Source organism: Nomascus leucogenys, chromosome 8 (genome assembly GCF_006542625.1).
Source record: "Nomascus leucogenys isolate Asia chromosome 8, Asia_NLE_v1, whole genome shotgun sequence".
Taxonomy (NCBI): Eukaryota; Metazoa; Chordata; class Mammalia; order Primates; family Hylobatidae; genus Nomascus; species Nomascus leucogenys.
In genome coordinates, this window is record NC_044388.1 from 3,299,702 (window position 1) to 3,317,041 (window position 17,340).

Sequence of the window (17,340 nt, forward strand, 5' to 3'; positions counted from 1 at the left end):
GGAGTGGAGTGCCTCCCCAGCTCTGCCTTTGTCCCCTTCCCGCTGGACAGATCCTCTGAGAGAAGGGCGGCCCGAACACATCCTTCCCTCCACCAGGCTTGGGCCGTATCACAGACAGAACAGAAGCCGGAGGGACTGTGCATGATGTTTATTAGTGACGACAGTGAGGTGAGGCAGGGGCTTGTGGAGCATGCTCTGTAGGTCACACACTAGAGCCATAAGGCAAGAGTAGCCGGGGAGACAGGTCCTCTGTGCCCTGTCTCTCCCCATCTAACCCTAACCTAACAAGCGGCAGCTATGAGTCAGGGAACAAAGTCTGGAGCCCGGTTCTCCTAGGATGTATGAGGGACAAGAACAGAAATGACAGGATGCAGGGCAAAAGAATGAGAAAGAAGGCAAGGAGGCCCCCCTAAGTTCTCTGCTACACATGCCCTCCTTCCCCACACCCCCATCCAGGTTGGCTCCCGTCTGCCAGTTGGCTTCACCATGCTCCTGGTCCCTGGTCCTGTCACATGTTAAGATGCTTCCTGGCATGGTAAGGAGAGCCCTTTCCTCCAAGAGCTTCGGCTGTGAGCACTCTCTGGCCCGAGCGTGGCCAGCCTGCTGCTCCAGTCTTGGATGTGGCTGCCACACCCCAGCAGACGGATGGGTGTGCCACCCTGGGGGGGCTATGATTGTCTCATTTCTAATGTGTGGCAGTGAGGTGACTGGAGGCCCTCAGATGCCAAAGCAGTCCCTCGACTGTCAGGACTTGTGCCTGCTCAGGGACCCTGTTTCTTCCTCATGCCATGGTGCCCACACCCCACCCTTTAGTCACTTTAATGGGGCATCCCTTCCCTGAGTCTGGTGGGAAGGCCCCTGCTAAGGGGATCCTGGCCTGAGGGCACTGCCCAGTGGGGCAGCTTCCTGTGTGGGAGGAGAGGAAGGTGCCAGGAGTGCAGAACACACAGCTAGTACCTGGAATGGGAGCCTAGTAGGGGTCACTGCCCAGGAGGTGAGGGGGCCCCGTTTCTCCCAGAACCTTGGGACCACAGGCAGCCCTGAAGCTGGGGCTGGGCAGGGGGTTTGGGGGGCTGAGCCTAGTGCCAGCCTAATGCCAGTCTAACGCCACCCTGCCTGGAGTGGGCCCCCCAGCCAGCTGCACCTGTGCCTGCCAGGGTAGGGCAGCAAGAGGCTGTCAGTAGCTATCCTTGGGCCAAGGCCGGTTGCGCTGCCAGTTCCGGTCATTGTGGTTGTGCTCCGAGTCCTGGGCTAGAAGCCGGTCTTGGGGGTCATGCCCGTTGGCACTAGGCAGCCCCGAGGTGTGCTGGCGGTGAGGCTGGTACAGGTCCTGGTAGGCATCTGCATAATCCTCCTCCAGGTGGCGGGAGCTACGCTGTGAAGATCCTGTCCAGGCTTGGCGGGAGCTCTCGCTGGCCTCATCAGAGGGCATCAAGCTGTCCCGCTCGAGGGGGGAGTGCTCCTCGCCACGCTCCCCCAGCAGCTGCTGGTTCTGGGGGCCACACAACAGCTCTCAGTGAGGCAGTACAGACCTCACCTTGTCTTCTGGTGAGGTGCGAGATTCTTCCCCCCTCAACTCTCAATTCCCCAGTACAGGAAATAGTGCAAGGAAGAAGCATGCTGGAGCATTTTCCCTCTTCCGAGAGGGAAAACTGGAGCTTCAACTCCCGCAAAATTCAGGCTCTGCCTTCAAGGCAGCCTGGGAGCAGGTTTGGAGATTGTGTTTCTCTTGAACCCTAGGAAACTAATCTCTGACGTATCCATCTCATTGATTGATTCCCTCTCTTCTCAGGAAGTTCCTTTGCCCGCCTGTACTAGCTCTGTACAGCAGAGCTGAAAGTTCTACAATCCTTTGGCATGCTGAACTGGAGGCCAAGGACAGTCCTCTGGGCAGGGAGGGGCAGTGCCTTGGCTGGTTTAGCTTGAGCATCTCTGCCCACTGGAAATGGTTACCTGAAGTCCGGGGATGGCACTGGGAGGACCCAGAAGTCCGGGGCCAGGGGCTGGGTGGTGCGTGGCCCGCCAGTAAACCTCCAGGTACTCAGCCAGGTGCTCACAGGCATCCTCCAGCTGGTTCTCATCCAGAATCACATCAAATGACTCCTGGGGAGGGGGAGGAAGGCGCAACGTTGGTTTCCCCTCAGCAGCAGCCTCCCACCCATCTCTATCACTGCCGCAGCCCTGGGGGAGTGGGCACAGGAGCAGCTGACCCAGGCACTCACCGGTGGGCACTGAACCAGCTTATCGTATGCCATCATCTGTACGGTCAGGTGCTTCATCTGTGACTTCCCCCGGGAGCGAATGAGACGCTGGAGTACCTGAGCAGGGAGGGCAGAGCTAGGCCTGGAGTCTCTCAGGACTCTGGGCAGAGCTGAGCCCAGGCAGAGCGAGGCATTTCCTCCACTTGTGGCATCAGTAGCAGGCGAGGATGACTCAGAGTCGTGTTAAGGACAGCAGGAAAAGGGAACTCAGGTGCCCCAGGCAGGGACCAAGTAGAGTCATGCCACATTCTAGTAGGACAGCCCTGTGGGCCTCCTCCATGAGTCCAGCTGACTTACCTTTGGTGAGGACACCTTGACAAAGACGATGATGGGGGCCAGCGAGGTCTTGGCCAGCTGTGCTGGGTGGTTGATGGTGTCGGCGTCCAACACTACTAGCTGCAGGGATTTGGCCAGCTCAAATATGCGCTCGATCTCACTCTGCACTTCCGCTATGGAGGGAGGCAGCAGCAGTGCTCACCAGGAGCTCTGCCCGCTGCTCACTCCAGCAGGCTTTGAGGGCTACCGAATGGTGGATAGGAAGGAATTGGAGGAAAAGGGCATTCATCGAAGCCTGGACAGGCAGAGGAATGGGAATTGAGGAGGAGGGGTGTGTTCTTGCCAATCCTGGAGGCAGGTAGAGGAGTTGGGCAGAAAGACAAGGAGGTAAGGAAGAGAAAAGGGAAGAGGGGCCAGGCATGGTGGCTCATGCCTGTAATCCCAGCATTTTGAGAGGCCAAGGTGGGCCGATCACTTGAGTTCAGGAGTTCGAGACCACCCTGGCCAAGATGGTGAAACCCCGTGTCTACTAAAAATGCAAAAATTAGCCAGGCGTGGTGATGGGCGCCTGTAGTCCCAGCTACTCAGGAGGCTGAGATGGGAAGATCATTTGAACCCAGGAGGTAGAGGTTGCAGTGAGCCGAGATCTCACCACTGCACTCCAGCCTGGGCGACAGAGTGAGACTCCATCTCAAAAAAAAAAAAAAAAAAAAATTAAAAAAGAAAAGGGAGGAGGAAGGTTCTCACTGGCGCTTGAGTGGGCACAGAAGCAGGTGGTGGGGACTTCTCACCGATGCTGGAGCGGGCAGAGGAGCGCTCAATGATGGTCCTCTTGCCAGGATTGTTGAGCACAGATCGCTTTGCCAGGGAGAGGTCGGCTGTGACTCGGGTGATGGAGATCCTGGGGTGGGAGTGGAGAATCACAGCTTGCTTCTAAACCTGTGCCTCAGCCTCTCCTTACTCAGCTCCCACTAACTCTTCCCTTAGAGAAGACTAGCTACAGGCATCTGGAAGTAGGCCATGAGCTTCTCCTTGGTTCTCAGGCCACCTCAGGCCAGGGCAGCTTACCTGCCATCAAATCTGTGTTTCAGAAAGTCGAAGAGAGCCTTCTGCATCATGTCTGTGACCTGGGGGAGGGCATGGCACTGATGAAGGGCCCTTTTGGAGAGAAGCAGCCTCCCCAGTGCATGGCCCCAGAGTTGACGCCCTCCACATACACACCCTGGAGGGAGGAGACACAACCTTCCACTTTCCCTAGGGACTTCCTGTGGCAGGCTTGGTAGAGGTGACTCTTTGGGGTCAAGGACCTCCTCTCACCTCATAACCTTTCAGAGAGGGTCCCACCAGCACCACAGGCCGCATGGAGGGCACCACGTCGTATGGGGGAACATGTTCCGCCTGCAGAATGGACATGAGGTCAGTAGAAACCATGGCCCTGGTGCCTGTCTCATGCCTGGTTGGCGTGAGGGCAGATCCAGAGGTTCTGGGCTCCCTCCCCTCTCTGTTCTGCCCTCCAACAATGACTGCCTAGAACACTGTCCCCAGAGCCATAAGCCATGATCCCCCCAGCCCAGGTCCCTTCCTTGACTCACCTGCTTTTGCTTCTGCTTGGCTTTTTGGAAAAGGAAATACAAGATTAAAGTTGGTGAAGGGGGAAAGGTCCCTGGGGGCATAGTATCCCCATCCCCAGGGGAGATACTGGCTTCTCCCCACCCCTTCTGATCTCTCCACAAACCCCTTCCCACACAGTTCACTTGGGCAGGATCCCCCCTTTCCCTGTGTCTTAGCTACCCACCTACCCAAAATGGGTGGGTTGGGGGGAGGCTACCTAGAGATGGCGGAGGGGAGCGTCGGTTGCCAATGTCACTCAGGCTGGAAGGGTTCCCAGATCTCCTGAGAAGAAAGGGAGGCGAGAGAGAGGGAGAGAAGAATGTGTCTCTGTGTATGTATGTTTTATGCATTATTTAATAATTGTACACAATTCCATATGCTTTATCTAGTGAGACAGGTGTACATGCAATATGTGTGCATTCGTGTTTGTAGATTTGTTTAGTGTGAGTGTGTAGAGCTGGGCATATATGTATGTGTATTTCAGGGGGATATGCATGTGTGTGGCATGCATGGTGACGTGTCCTGTGGGTACAGTGCAAGTGTTTGGGGTGTGTTTACTGACTCACAGCCCAACTCTCACCTGGCCTTCTGCTCCTGTTTGAGCCGGATGCTCTCCAGGCGCTGGGGGCTGGGGATGAAGGCGATGTCCCCGCCCTCTTTCACTAGCCGCCCGATCCACCAGTCATTGCTGTACTTCTAGGGGTAGGTGGAGCAGGAAGGGTTGGTGAGAGGAGCGCCCCGCCCTAGTCCTGGCTCTTCAATGTGAAGCAGCCAGCGAGGCAGTCACTGAGCTGGTCTGAGGAATGCAATGCAAGGGGTGGTGGGCAGAAGGGGCCAGGGGAAAGGTCAGCCAAGTTCGGGCCACCCAGGATTTCTGAGTGAGGCACTGCAGCTGTCACAGGGGACCTTGGAGGCAGCTAATCTAACTGCTCACTTGATGGACATGGAGACTGATGCCCAAGCCCGGTCTCAGAAGGATGGAGACCCTGGGGATGAGATCTTAGATATAAGGGGTGGACAGGTGTGTGTTAAGGAGAAGAGCTGATTAGCTTGGGGAATTAGACTGAGGATTGAAGTCAGAAGCATTGGGATCTGGAGCAAGAGCAAGCAAATGAAGTGTTAGAGGCTTCTGGAAGTAGGGGGGTCAATCACCTCTTTAATGTGCAGAAAATCTTTGGCCTCAAAGTTGACTCCAGAGCCCTGGACTGGGCACTCCTCATCCAGTACGCCACAGTAGCTGACATTGGTCCTCACCGCAAATGCCACAGGTTTGTGCTGGAGAATTTGGCCATTAGTGCAAGTGAGAGAAGCCTCGAAGCACCCCTTCCAGCTTCAGTGCCCCAACAGCAGAAGGCCGTGGCCTCTGCCCATCACACACACCCTCTCACGCTCAAGGACATCCTGCCCAAGGACCCCTTGGGACTTAGGACCGAGTGCAGGTTTCCACCTAGCTTGGCCTCCTGTCTCGCCCCATGCCCAGAAAGTATACCTTGGCCCTTTCAAGCTGCTGCTGAGCCTGGCTCTCTACTTCACGCCGGGCACTCTCCCGGTCCTCTTCCAGGGAGACGTCTGAGTCCAGAGATGGGCGGCTGGTGTAGGAGTCGGCTGAACCCTGGGTTGGGAAAGAGGCTGTGACTCCCAGGCTCCGGCATGAAGGATGCTATGGAGGCACCCTCCTCACCTTACAGTGTTGCCTCTATTGCCCCCAGTTTCTCCATCTCCAAGGAGGTGGCTGGGTCCCTATGGCCCCTCCTATCCCCTGAGAAGGGCCCCAGTGCCTCTGAGGCTACAGGAAATCTAGCCCAATTCATAGGTGCAAAGATCTGGGCCCCTCCTCCCCCAAGCCTATTAATACTGCAGCTTTGAATAGAGCCTTCACTTCTCTCTTTCCTCCCTTTTCTCCCCTCTAACATGTCCTCTGAGCCGAGGGAAGGGAGGTGTGCTGAAGATGATGTATTAGAGATGATTCTGGATCCAGGAGACCCAGCCCTCTTGTTCACAGCAGCCTGCAAAGCAGCCTGGACATCATCCCTTTAAGATGCCTGGCAGGAGTCCAGCCAGCCGCAACAGTCAAGAGACGCTGGTTGGCACAGCACCAGTCCTGAGTGTGGGGATCCAGCCATCTGCCCTCTAAGATCCCACTTTCCCTACTCCAACAAGGCTCTGAAGGCTCCCAAATGGTGAGCCCTTACCCTTCCAGGGTGAAGAGGAGGACACAAAGCTGCCAGCTCCTAGAAGTTACCTCCCCTTTGCTCTCCCCACCCCCTACTTTTCTTCCTCCCACACCTGCTGGGGCAACTGGCCAGGTGTGGGCAGCAAACAAGACACAGACCAAGAAGAACACAAAGCTGTCTCCCTGGGTGCAGGTGAGGCTGGGCCACGCCTACCACTTGGCCTACATCTCCCCACTCCTTTCCCAGGCCCAGGGGATATCAGCCCTAGAAGAAGGCTATGCTAGTGCCAGGCAACCCAGCTACGGAGCAGGACCCCGGGGATGTGGGGAGGGGGTAACATGAGCAAGGAGAGTCTCTGAGTCCTGCCCATAGGAAAGGTCTTGGGCAGTGAAGGTGCATTTGACGGTCACAGAGCTCAGCTTCAAGGCCATGAGGGAGAGGCACAAATGAGTAAGGGATGCTGGACTTCGAGACAAGAGCCCAGAAGTTAGGATGTCTCTGGGTTTCCTCCTCTGTCTAGGGAAAGGGAGTCTTTCGTTTCCTGCCTCAGTTTTCCCTCTCTGTGGGGAGAAGCGTCAAGTGATACTTCCCACAATTCTGAGATGCCAGTGGCAGAGAGAAGGGATAAGCCTAGATAAGGGGTTCATGCAGGAGTGTGTGTGTGTATAGGGGAAGGGGCTTTAGAATGTCCTCGGGTGGAGGAACATTCTCTCAAGCTCACTGGGCATGACCACCTACAGAAGGCAGCAGAGGCCAGACTCTCAGAGGAGAAGGCAAAATCACATACCTACTGTCCACCATGCCCTCTACCCCCACCCTGCCTTGGGCAAGAGGGCTGTTCAGCTAGGGGTCAGCCCAGGCTCTCGAGCCTTAGGCTAAAGACAGTGTCTATAGTAGACCAAAGGCCTGAAGATAGCACAAGGGGGAAAGATCTTTCATTTCACAGAAGAGTAGTCCGCCGGCTGTTCCTCATCTCTCCTGAGAACAAAATGAGGCTGGATGGCAGCAGGATAAGTGGGGGTTGAACCCCAGAAATAATCTTTGCACAGGGTGAGGGACCTCCTTCCCAGGGGTCTTAGGACACAAGAGAAACTTCTGTGGGATGTTGGTGTCTGAAGCGACCAGACAGGGGCCAACAGGCTGGGAGGCAGGAGGCAAGGCAGATGACCACTCGCTTTGGTACAGATACATCGGGTACCTCCAGAGGCCCAGCACCGTGCTAAAAGAGGAGTCTGACCTTTTCTGCCTGTGCTCCAGGCTCTCAGCCCAATTTAGTAATCTTTATTTTTATTATTTTATTTATTTACTTAGAGACAGGTCTTGCTCTGTCGCCCAGGCTGGAGTGTAGTGGCACAGTCGTGGCTCACTGCAGCCTCGAACTCCTGGGCTCAAGCGATCCTCCTGTCTCCTGAGTAGCTAGGACTACAGGCATGCGCTACCATGCCTACTAGTTTTTTGTAGCGACAGGATCTTGATATGTTGCCTAGGCTGGTCTCAAACTCCTGGGCTTAAGCCATCTTCCTACCTTAGCCTCCCAAAGCGTTAGGATTATAGGCATGAGTCTCTACACCTGGTTTAATTTAATAATTTTTTTTTTTTTTTTTGAGACAGAGTCTCACTGTGATGCCCAGGCTGGAATGTAATGGCGCGATGTCGGCTCACTGCAACCTCTGCCTCCCGGGTTTAAGCAATTTTACTGCCCCAGCCTCCTGAGTAGTTGGGACTACAGGCATGCGCCACCATGCCAGGCTAATTTTTGTATTTTTAGTAGACACAGGGTTTCACCATATTGGCCAGGCTGGTCTCCAACTCCTGACCTCAAGTGATCCGCCTCGGCCACCCAAAGTGCTGGCATTACAGGTGTGAGCCACCACTGGCGGCCTAATTTAGTAATCATAATGCCTGGGGCATCTGGGTTACCTGACCTCTCACCCTGGGATGGGAATCACAGGATCTCTCCCTAAATGTTTAATGAGTTGTGCTCAGAATGGAACCCCCTCTCCATTACTCCCAAGTCCCCCAGGCTCACTCATCTCTAGTGCTCCGGTATTACTTGGGGAGGCCAGGGCTGCCCTGCCAAGCATGATCTAGGGTCTTACCTTTCCTGTACCTTGCTACGCCAAAATAGCCAGTGTCTCAGTACTTTGGAGCTGCCAGGAGTTGGCACAGTGCCCTGGTGGTGCCCCCCTTGCCTAGTGAGTGTGTGGGCAGGCTGCAGCTCCTCTCTTGCCTGGCACGGGGGAAGGAGAGGAGGGAGATGAGCCGTTGGATTTATTTAGAGCCTGATCTCCCTCCTACTGCTTCAGAGGGGGCCTCAGGGAGAGCAAGGAGCCAGGCAAGAGCAAGGGAAGTGGGGGAGGGTGATCAGGAACCAGAGAGAGATGGGAGGGAGCAATGGGTCAGTAGGCTGCCCTCCAACACCATCCACATGTCAGTCTGTTCCTTGCAATAGCCCTTGCCTTCTCACCAGGGATGGGAAGAACCTCCTAGGGCTGTCCAGCCCCACGGAGAGGTTTGTTCTCAAGCTCACCTTGGCACCCTGGGCTATACCAGCTGTCCCTTCAACTGTCAGAAAGAGGTGTCCACCAGAGCCTTGAAAATGATCTGCTCTAGCAGCAACGTAATTAGCCCCAGAGGCCCCACGGAGAATTGGGCCCAGAAGGAGCCCAGTCCCAGAAAAGGAAAGTTGCCTATTCTGAACGTCAGCATTCATCTATCCTGGGCCTGGCAGCAAGTGATGGGAGAAGACTTGAAAGTGAACTCCTCTTTCCGACCCAGGGGTGCTCCAACCTATCGGGGCCCCTTCCAAGCCACCTAGTGGTCCACTCCTAAGGAGGCCTTCTTACAGGACATTTGGGGGAAAGTTGGCAGCTCCAAGGGGCTGAGAAGCTGCTCCGCATTCTTGCCCCATCTTTCCAGGCACTCTCCCTGCTGTCTGAGCTCCGGGAATCACTGCTTAATGAGCTGATTTGTCTCAGTGGGTCAGGAGATAAAAGCAAAGAGGAGAATTAAATATTTATCGGTTGCCTGTTTCTCTGAGCAAAGCGCTTCCTCTCCATCCCCAGGCCCTCAGCTCCTCTGGCTTCACCTCCAGGCCCTCCATGCTGGGCCAAGAGCTCAGGATGCCCGCTGCTCAGAGGAAGCCTCAGCAGGGGGCTGTGGAATAGATGGGGCTCAGTCACCTGGCCTACCCATGTGCTGGGCGCCCAGGTTTCAGCCTGGGAGAGAAACTGGGCTAGAGAAAGGGTGAGGGGATGAGGCAATGCGCAGCGATGGAGGTGGTGGAAGGGAATAATGGGGCTCCTCAAGTTTTAGGATCCGTCTGTCTGAAGAGGCTGGTCCCTGGCTCCCTGATGTCCTCTCAGCTCCCTGATGTGTCCTTTGCTTGAGGCACAAGAGGTCTGGAATGTCTGCCTTCCCAACCACCTCGGCGGCTCTCCTGGCTGTTGTGTTCAGACCCCAGAAATCCAGAATTTGGAACTCCAGACATGGCGTGTTCCCTCTCCAGCGCCTCTGTGCCCTCGGCCTCCAGCCCTGCCTTCTCCCACCCCTCTTTCCTGGGCCGTGGAGCCACCTGCTTGAGCCCTTCCTCCTATACTGCCCCCTCTCTGCACACACCCGATGCCCCAGGGTCTGAGTCTGGGTCGCTGGGGAGCGCTTGGCATGAAAATCCATCTCCCCACGTTCTTAGGGCGCCCCCCTACAAACCTTGCCCTGCCACTGAGGCGTTTTTCAAAGTCCTGAACCGGGGAAAGGGTTGAAGGGAGTGGAGGTGTCACCCCAACTTCCCCGCCCCCACCCTCACCGTGGGCACTCACCGCCTCCGAGTCCTCAAACCCGGGCACGTAGGAGTCGTCATACATGGGGGAGTCCGGGTGGGGGGAGCGAGCGGCGCCGGGGGCGGGAGCGGCCCGGAGGCAGGGGCAAGGACTGCGGGCCGCGCCCGGGAGATGCCACCGAGCCCCGCAGCCCTGCGGGCGGCGGCGGGGAGCGAGAGAGCGCGAAGGAGGGAGCGAGCCGCGAAGACCAGCTGCTCGGAGCTCAAATCACCGCTCCCCCCACCCCACCCCCCCAAACCCAGCCGGTCCCACCCCGAGCGCGGCTGAGGAATCTGGCGCCGGCTCCTACAACAATAGTGCCCGCCCACCTGACCCCCTCCCCAGGAGAAGGCGGGGGCGGCGGCCACCGGGGAACCCGGGCCAGGCCGGGAGAGGGGCACGGACCCGTGCTGGGTGGAAGGTGGGTCCCCGAGCACCTACGGGGCCGTGGCGGCGGGGAGGAAGGGGAGGAGAGGCTGCGGGCAGGGCGGATCCAGGCAGGGAGGAGGCGGGGCGAGGAGAGATGCGGAGACAGAGACGCTCCGCAACCCAGGAACTACTCCGCCGGGAAACAAAGGGCTGCGGCGGGGGAGGGAGGGGGCGCTGAGACCGCTAGGGAGACGCGACCCGGGCGGAGACTGGAGAGGCCGCAGGTGTCGAGGAAACCGGAGAGAGAGAGGCAGAGGGAGGACGGGGAGGACAAGAAAATGGGGAGACCCTGGGAGACAGAAGAGGCGCGGGAACAAGCGCAGACGGGGGAGGGGTCGCAGGCGACAGCAGTGCGGGTCTGGGCCCGTGCGTCCCGGAGGCTCCGAAAGCAAACCCCGCAGTGGTCCCGGGAAGGAATGGGCTTGGTGCCCCCAGGCTAATGACAGGACGGCAGCTCCTGCCCCAACAGGTTGCCCGGCCCCCTCAGTACGGGGACGCTGCGGCAAAGGCGGTGTTGCCCAACCCTTGAGAAGGGGGGAACTTTCCGTGAGCTGGGTAGGCCTCCCCACACCTGTTGCACGGATAGATTTTGTCCTAGTCCTGCCAGGATGGGGGTTCCCTTCCCCACTTCCCTGCCAAGGATTGTGCCAGACAGTGCCAAGGCATCCGTGGGAACTGGGGCAGAAAGGGGCTGTTTTAGGTGAGCCTCAAGGGAGGGGGAAAGAAGCCAGAGGGTGGAGGTAGGGGGATAGTTGTGGGTGGGATCCTGGCTACACTGGGGTTGGGAGAGGAAAGGGTCAGTCTCCTCGGAGTCACTAGAGTAAGGCCAGATTCTCCGCTTAGCAGAAGGGCTTGTAGCACTCTGCACCACTCAGTCTCCTTCACAGGAGCATTGAGATTTGAGGTAAGAGAGCCGCAGCCCTTATCTTGAGGAAACTTTCCCCAAAGATCCACCCATTTGAGCTCTCTCCTTTTTTCATCTCCTGAGCAAAATTCCTTCTTTGATTTTTGACTGCCTACCTTTGTGCCCCACGAGGAGGATGTGGGTAGACCAGGGGTTACACCTGGAGGCCTCCTGGTGCCCATGCTCTTGGCCCTGAGCTCAGTCCTTTTCCCAATTTCTCACACCCGGGAGTTCAGCAATCTCCTAGGCTCATCCCTCCTAGGCTTGAGGAGAATCAGAAATCCAAAACTCTGACATGGCTTAATAAGATCTATGGTAGAAGGCACTGTGCATGGGAGAGAGAAAGCCCACCCAAACCAAGTGGCTTCCCACCTGGGTCACTTATCGGTGTTATCTTGGCAAGACGAAGAAGAGGCTTCATCTTCAGAGTGACATCTTTAGTCTGTCTACTGTGGGTGGCCCAGAGCAGCCCTGCCAAGCACCTTCCTCATGCTAGGTTTGACAAACAACTTTGTTGCAGCCCCTGTGGCTGAAGGGACCATCTCCTCTCCTGAGTCCAGCACCAACTGGGGTTTGGGCATATACTGGATTCTTCTGTATTGGAAGTTCCCAGACACTGCCCACTTTTGTGCCCTCACCCAGTTACGCAGTATTCCTTGTATCCCCCTCTTTCATCCTTTCTCTTCAATTCCTTCTGTCTTTCAGGGGCCTGGAGAGGTGTCAAAGAGTAAGACCCTCGAGGTGCTCTTCTCCTGGAAGATGGCTCTAATGAAGAAAGCAGTGGCGGAGGCAGCTGTTTCTCTTCCCATCCACTCTCCTGGCCTCTCCTTTTGGGACTCTCCACCCACAGAAGGTCCTGGGGCTGTAGGTAACAGCGGATCTGCCATCGGCAGCACTCCTTCCTCACACTCCTTGTAATCTCCTGTGACAAGGTTGTCTAAGTCTGCCCCTGAGGCATGTGTTGCCATGCCAACCATCCCCAGGAGATGGGTTCAAGTTCCTCATACCTGGGCACATCCCCTGGGTCCTGCAGAAGCTTCAGAGCTTCCTTCCTTCTTCTCATATCTCTGGGTTGCTACCCAATGCCCCTTTCATTTCTCGTCTCACCCACACCTGCCTACTCCAGTTCTAATGCCAACTTGGTGACTTCTTGTCCTGTGACAGGACATGGCTTGTCAGTATCCATTAGCCCTAACCTCTTTTCTTTTTCATGGCTGGGCATAAAGGGAGAGAGCTGAGGGCAATAAAGGATCAGGGGAGAGGCTCCTCCTGCTGATTCTTTCTAGGAGAGAGTTGTTAGACTGGCAGCTGGCAGGTACCCAAGTCATAGAAGCAAGACATAAGAGGAAAAGCCTGAATAATCAGGTTTGGGAGCTAGAATATATTGAAACCTTCTTGGGAGGTTTCAGAATATATTCTAGCTTCTCCTCTAAGTGTGCCAGGAAGCTGGGCAGATCCCAGTCCCTGGGCACTGAATGGGGAAACTGAGGCAGAAGCTAGGCCTTCTGGGAAGACTTAGACTCCTCCCCAGCAGTTTTTAAGATCTGAACCAGGTGGAGGCCCCTACCATTCTGGCTGCTAGGCTGCCAGGGAACTCAGGGACAGGCGCTAGGGGATCTTGGCAGAGCCCTTCTTGTAATCTAGCCCCTTTTTTCTGGCTCCCCAGTCAGTCCTCTCCTCCCATCCAATCCCAGTACTAGGAAGCTGCCAGCTCTGGCTGCTCCCTCCTCTCTAACCCGGTGCCTCTTCCACCCCTGGCCTCACTTCCTCCGGTTTCCCTCCCTCCCCATCGGTGCAGTCTCCCCCAAACGCGTGCCCCCTTCCTAGCTTGGAGCGGAGCTCTCCTCCCACCCAGTGGGGAACCCCCCCTCCCACGACCCCACACCCCCCGCCACGGTTACCTCGTTCAGCAGGAAGGTTGCACTGGAGTCAGAAAAAGACATAGACCAGGCTAGCGGCCTCTCCCCCTCCCCCGGGCCAGGGGCTCCGAGGCGGGAGCAGAACCCGGCCGCTGCTCTGCTCGCTGCTCCCGCCTGCACGCCTGGCCTCGCCCCACGCCTGCCCGGCTCCGCCGCCTGCTCCCTTCCCTCTCTCCTGGTTCCCTCCCTCTTTCTCCTCCCTCCTCCCTCCCTCCCTCTCCCTTCCTTTTTCGCCGCCTCTGTCAGTCTCTGGCTCTCCCTGCCTTTCAGCCCAGCCTCTCTCCACATCTGTCTCTCCTGTCTAAGGTCCCCGTTCTGTTTTTCCGTGTGCCTGCCACTGTCCTTCCATCCCCCACGTCGCACCCGCGCTCCTCGGCTTCCCCTGCCCCTCTGCTTCTTCCCTAAAGTCCTCCCGAGAAAGAGTAGGGACTCTGGAGCTTCCGCCGCCGCAGGCAGAAGGGCAGGAACGCTCCAGGGCTGCCCCAGCTCCTGAGCTCTTGGCGGAAGCTTCTGCTCCCTCTCGGCGGAAGCTTCTGCTCCCTCTCGGCCCTGCTCCGTGCGCCGAGCACCCATCCTCCGGCGGCGGCTGCGACCCCGATCTCGGCGGGGGAAAGGACCGAAAAGCAAGAGTGCTGGTGCTCGGCTCGCCCGCCCAAGCGTCAAGGCGCCCACCCACCCCTCCCCGGCTCGGCCCTGTGTCTCCAGCGGGATCGGCATCCCTGTGGAGAGAGCCCAGCTGGGATCGCCCCGCGCCCGCGGAGTCTCTGCCGTCTCCCCTCTCTCCTGGGTTCTGGTGCCGCGGGTCCCAGCTCCGCGAAGGGGAAGGGCGAGGCGAAGCGACGCGGCCCCTTCTCGACCGGCTGCAGCGCCCCCTGGGCTCGCTGGCCCGGCGGCTACACGCGCCCTCCAGGTGACGGCACCGCTTGGTGTCCGGTCCCGGGGCCGCGGGGTCCGGCCCTGCCAGCAGGCGGCGCTGCCCGGGCCAGAGCAAGGGGACGCACCGCGGATCCAGACACCGCCCAAGCCCAGGACGAACCCCTCTCCCCCTCCTTCCTCCAGGAATTGCAGTCCCAGCTCGAGACCCCCAGTAGGAGACCCCAGGCTGCGCTCTACTTATTCCCACCCCGTGGGGCTCCTTCGAGACACCCGCGCCCTTCCGGGACCTTAGCCCGTCCCTACCTCCATCCTGGTCTCGAGGGGCGCCCCAGCTAAGCCGGGCAGCGTCCTGGCCGGGACTAGGCAGCAGGGAGTACAGAGTCGCGGGACCGCTCCTCGGGTCAGTACCCCTCCCGCCCCTTTCTGCGGGTGCGTCAAACAGGACAAGCCCAAGTTCTGGCGGGGGAAGGGGGAGCGGGGGGTGTAGTCCCAGTCGGCTGTCTCTCTGGACCCTTCTGAGCGGACAGACCGCTCATTGGTCCTTTCACACCCCCAACGCCCCCAGGCTGGACCCTTCTCCAGACCAAAGACGGCGCCTGGGGCGGGGAGAGACGGACCCCCTTCATGGAGACAGACACACGCTGACACCGATTGACCCAGGTCCCCAACTTCCCCTCAGCATTAACTAGAACGCTCTCCCCTTTCCAGTGGAGGGCGTCCTACCCTTCTTCCCGGCCCTTCTTTTAACCCACTTCCCCTGGGAGTTTCCGGGATCCCTCCCCTCAATCCTCCCATCCCCGGGATCTCGGGAGACTGTTCCTCCCTCTCTGCTCAGCCGACCCTCCACTTGCCCCCATTTCTGAGGGAGGTAAGTTGGGGGAGAGTAAATTCTCTCTCCACTCCCGGCTCCTCCCGAGGCTGGATTTAACCTGGAAAGTGCTTTGAGAAGGCACCTCCTCCCCCACTCCCTCTGTAGTCTAGGCTAGTGGATCGCCGAGCCCCTACCACCCACCCACCCCCAAGTTGCTCAGCTTCGACCATTCAGAGGAAAGAGGTTATGTTATGTGTGTGTGTTAAAAACGTGTGTGGAGGTTTTTATGGTTTTGTTTTGTTTTTTGACTCTAGTAGAGGGAGCAAACGCTTTGCCCTTCATTTGGCAAGAAGACCTGGAGGGAGAGAGGGCCCTCCCCACCTACACTCCCCTGCTGACCACAGCTAATGGACTAGCTCCGCTGGGCCCTGCGGCAGCTTAAGTTTCCATAGGAGAAGGGAGGTGGGGGGAGAAGGGATGTTGGCCCAGGCAAGCGGTTGTCCCTGGCTTCCCGCACCTTCTCTCCTTCCCTCCCTCCACATTCTCTGCCTGAACCTATAGCATAGAAACCATCTCTCCACCTTCCGCTTTATATTTATTTATTTATTTTTGAGACGGAATCTCACTCTGTCGCCTAGGCCGGAGTGCAGTGGCGATCTCGGCCCACAGCAACCTCCGCCTCCGGGGTTCAAGCGATTCTCCTCCCGAGTAGCTGGGGCTACAGGCGCGCCACCACGCCAGGCTAATTTTTGTATTTTTAGTAAAGACGAGGTTTCACCATGTTGGCCAGGCTGGTCTCCAACTGCTGACCTCAAGTGATCTGCCCGCCTCGGCCTCCCAGAGTGCTGGGATTACAGGAGTGAGCCACCGTGCCTGGCCCACCTTCCACTTTGAATAGAAATATCAATTACTTCTCCCTGAGGTTGGCGCCGAGGCTCACGCCTATAATCCCAGCACTTTGGCAGGCCGAGGCGGGCAGATCACTTGAGGCTAGGAGTTCGAGACCAGCCTGGCCAACATGGTGAAATCCCGTCTCTACAAACAATATAAAAAGTAGCCGGGCATGGCAGTGCACACCTGTGGTCCCAGCTACTTAGGAGGCTGAGGCAGAGAATTGCTTGAACTCAGGAGGCAGGCCGAGATCACCCTACTGCGCTCCAGACTCTGGGGGACAGAAACTCTGTCTCAAAAAAAAAAAAAAAAAATTCCTCCTCCATGAGCCTATCACAGGAAATCTGAGGTACACAGGGGCAGTTCCCCACCCCTTGCTTTTCTCATTTCCACCCCAGCTGCTGGACCACAGGCCCCTTCTCCATCTTGCTCCGCAGAGAAGGTAGGAACTTCAGAGCTAGAGCCAGCAGCCCAGCCTCCAGGTCCCCAGAACTGCCCTCTCCCAGGCCCTTCTTTGTGACGTGACTGGCAGGATTATCCTTCTCCAGGGCCTGCCCAAGGCACATATCCTCTTCCTCCCCACTCAAGCTCCCTCAGGGCCCTCATCTCTGGCTCAAACCTCACAGTATCTGGGCAGGGCACCCTGCTGAGAGGGGCCTCTACCCTGGATCCATTCCTGGAAGCTATGCCCTCTAAGTTGGCCCGTATAGGCCCTAAGCTCTAGCAAACAGGCCCCCAGGCAGCCTTCATACCTTCTTCCTGCTCACTTTGTCCTCAGACCCCCAGATTGTCAGGACTTGGGATATCTGGCAGGGCCCCTACAAGCCACTCTGGCTAGTCTGTACAGACACAGCTTTGAAGCAAGAGGTAACTGATCTAGAGCTGGATTCAGTCTCTGTTTGCCTCCTCAGCAAGGCATAGTCTGCACAACTGTGCTTAGTGGCCTTGATATTTGAAAGTCTGTATACTACAAAGATAGAGATCACCATGTCCATCCCTTCTTATCTTTTCTACCTAGACCAGAAAAAGGTACCTATCCCTTCTCTTCTGAGAAAATCCTGTGGAAGTAGCTTCCACAGGGAATCCCCATTGCCAGTTCCAGATTTTACTCTGGGGGAAGTTCCTCCAACATCAAACCTCAATCCCTCCTGCTGCAGTGCCTCCTTTTTCTGGGCTCTGCCTCTGGACTCATGGTGTTATTTGATGCTTCGAGGCACTTTCAGATTCCATCCCCTGATGCAGCATTTGCTATAAATATGTCTGACGGGTTTCTTGCTGACAATGCCCAGCAAGATTGCACCCTCCTTCCCAAATCAGGCCTCTGGAGGGACTGGGGAGTCAGCTGTGGGTTCAAGACCTAGCTCTTCCTC

The 17,340-nt window shown here is 57.3% G+C and overlaps 2 protein-coding genes across 5 annotated transcripts; one reads left to right on the forward strand and one right to left on the reverse strand.

Moving 5' to 3' along the window:
* Positions 1-133: 133 nt before the first annotated feature.
* On the reverse strand, positions 134-13,550 carry CACNB3 (calcium voltage-gated channel auxiliary subunit beta 3). 4 transcript variants are annotated; one of them, XM_030816656.1, is made up of 13 exons: positions 13,375-13,550; positions 5,638-5,760; positions 5,301-5,423; positions 4,729-4,844; positions 4,366-4,430; positions 4,130-4,149; positions 3,855-3,935; positions 3,606-3,664; positions 3,329-3,438; positions 2,559-2,710; positions 2,223-2,318; positions 1,954-2,103; positions 134-1,492 (listed from the first exon to the last, which is right to left on the reverse strand). In XM_030816656.1, the coding sequence occupies exons 1-13, from the start codon at positions 13,414-13,416 to the stop codon at positions 1,178-1,180; spliced, it is 1,452 nt and encodes a 483-aa protein (XP_030672516.1). In that variant the 5' UTR covers positions 13,417-13,550; the 3' UTR covers positions 134-1,177. The 4 variants fall into 4 exon arrangements, with proteins under 4 accessions (XP_030672516.1, XP_030672518.1, XP_030672517.1 ...); XM_030816658.1 differs by lacking the exon at positions 13,375-13,550 and adding an exon at positions 10,141-11,575; XM_030816657.1 differs by lacking the exon at positions 13,375-13,550 and adding an exon at positions 11,590-12,088 and having other exon boundaries at positions 324-1,492.
* Positions 10,182-12,732, forward strand: LOC115836312 (translation initiation factor IF-2-like). The gene is made up of 2 exons (XM_030816660.1): positions 10,182-10,561; positions 12,179-12,732. The coding sequence occupies exons 1-2, from the start codon at positions 10,184-10,186 to the stop codon at positions 12,389-12,391; spliced, it is 591 nt and encodes a 196-aa protein (XP_030672520.1). The 5' UTR covers positions 10,182-10,183; the 3' UTR covers positions 12,392-12,732.
* Positions 13,551-17,340: the final 3,790 nt, after the last annotated feature.

Coding starts and splice junctions, on each gene's coding strand:
- LOC115836312 (XM_030816660.1), top strand. CDS start 10,184: ATGGGGGAGTCCGGGTGGGGGGAGCGAGCGGCGCCGGGGGCGGGAGCG. Junction 10,562..12,178: donor GGACCCGTGCTGGGTGGAAG/GTGGGTCCCCGA, acceptor TCTGTCTTTCAG/GGGCCTGGAGAGGTGTCAAA.
- CACNB3 (XM_030816657.1), bottom strand. CDS start 11,655: ATGGGCACCAGGAGGCCTCCAGGTGTAACCCCTGGTCTACCCACATCC. Junction 4,845..5,300: donor ATTTTCTGCACATTAAAGAG/GTGATTGACCCC, acceptor ACCTACCCCTAG/AAGTACAGCAATGACTGGTG. Junction 3,936..4,129: donor CCAAGCAGAAGCAAAAGCAG/GTGAGTCAAGGA, acceptor TCCATTCTGCAG/GCGGAACATGTTCCCCCATA.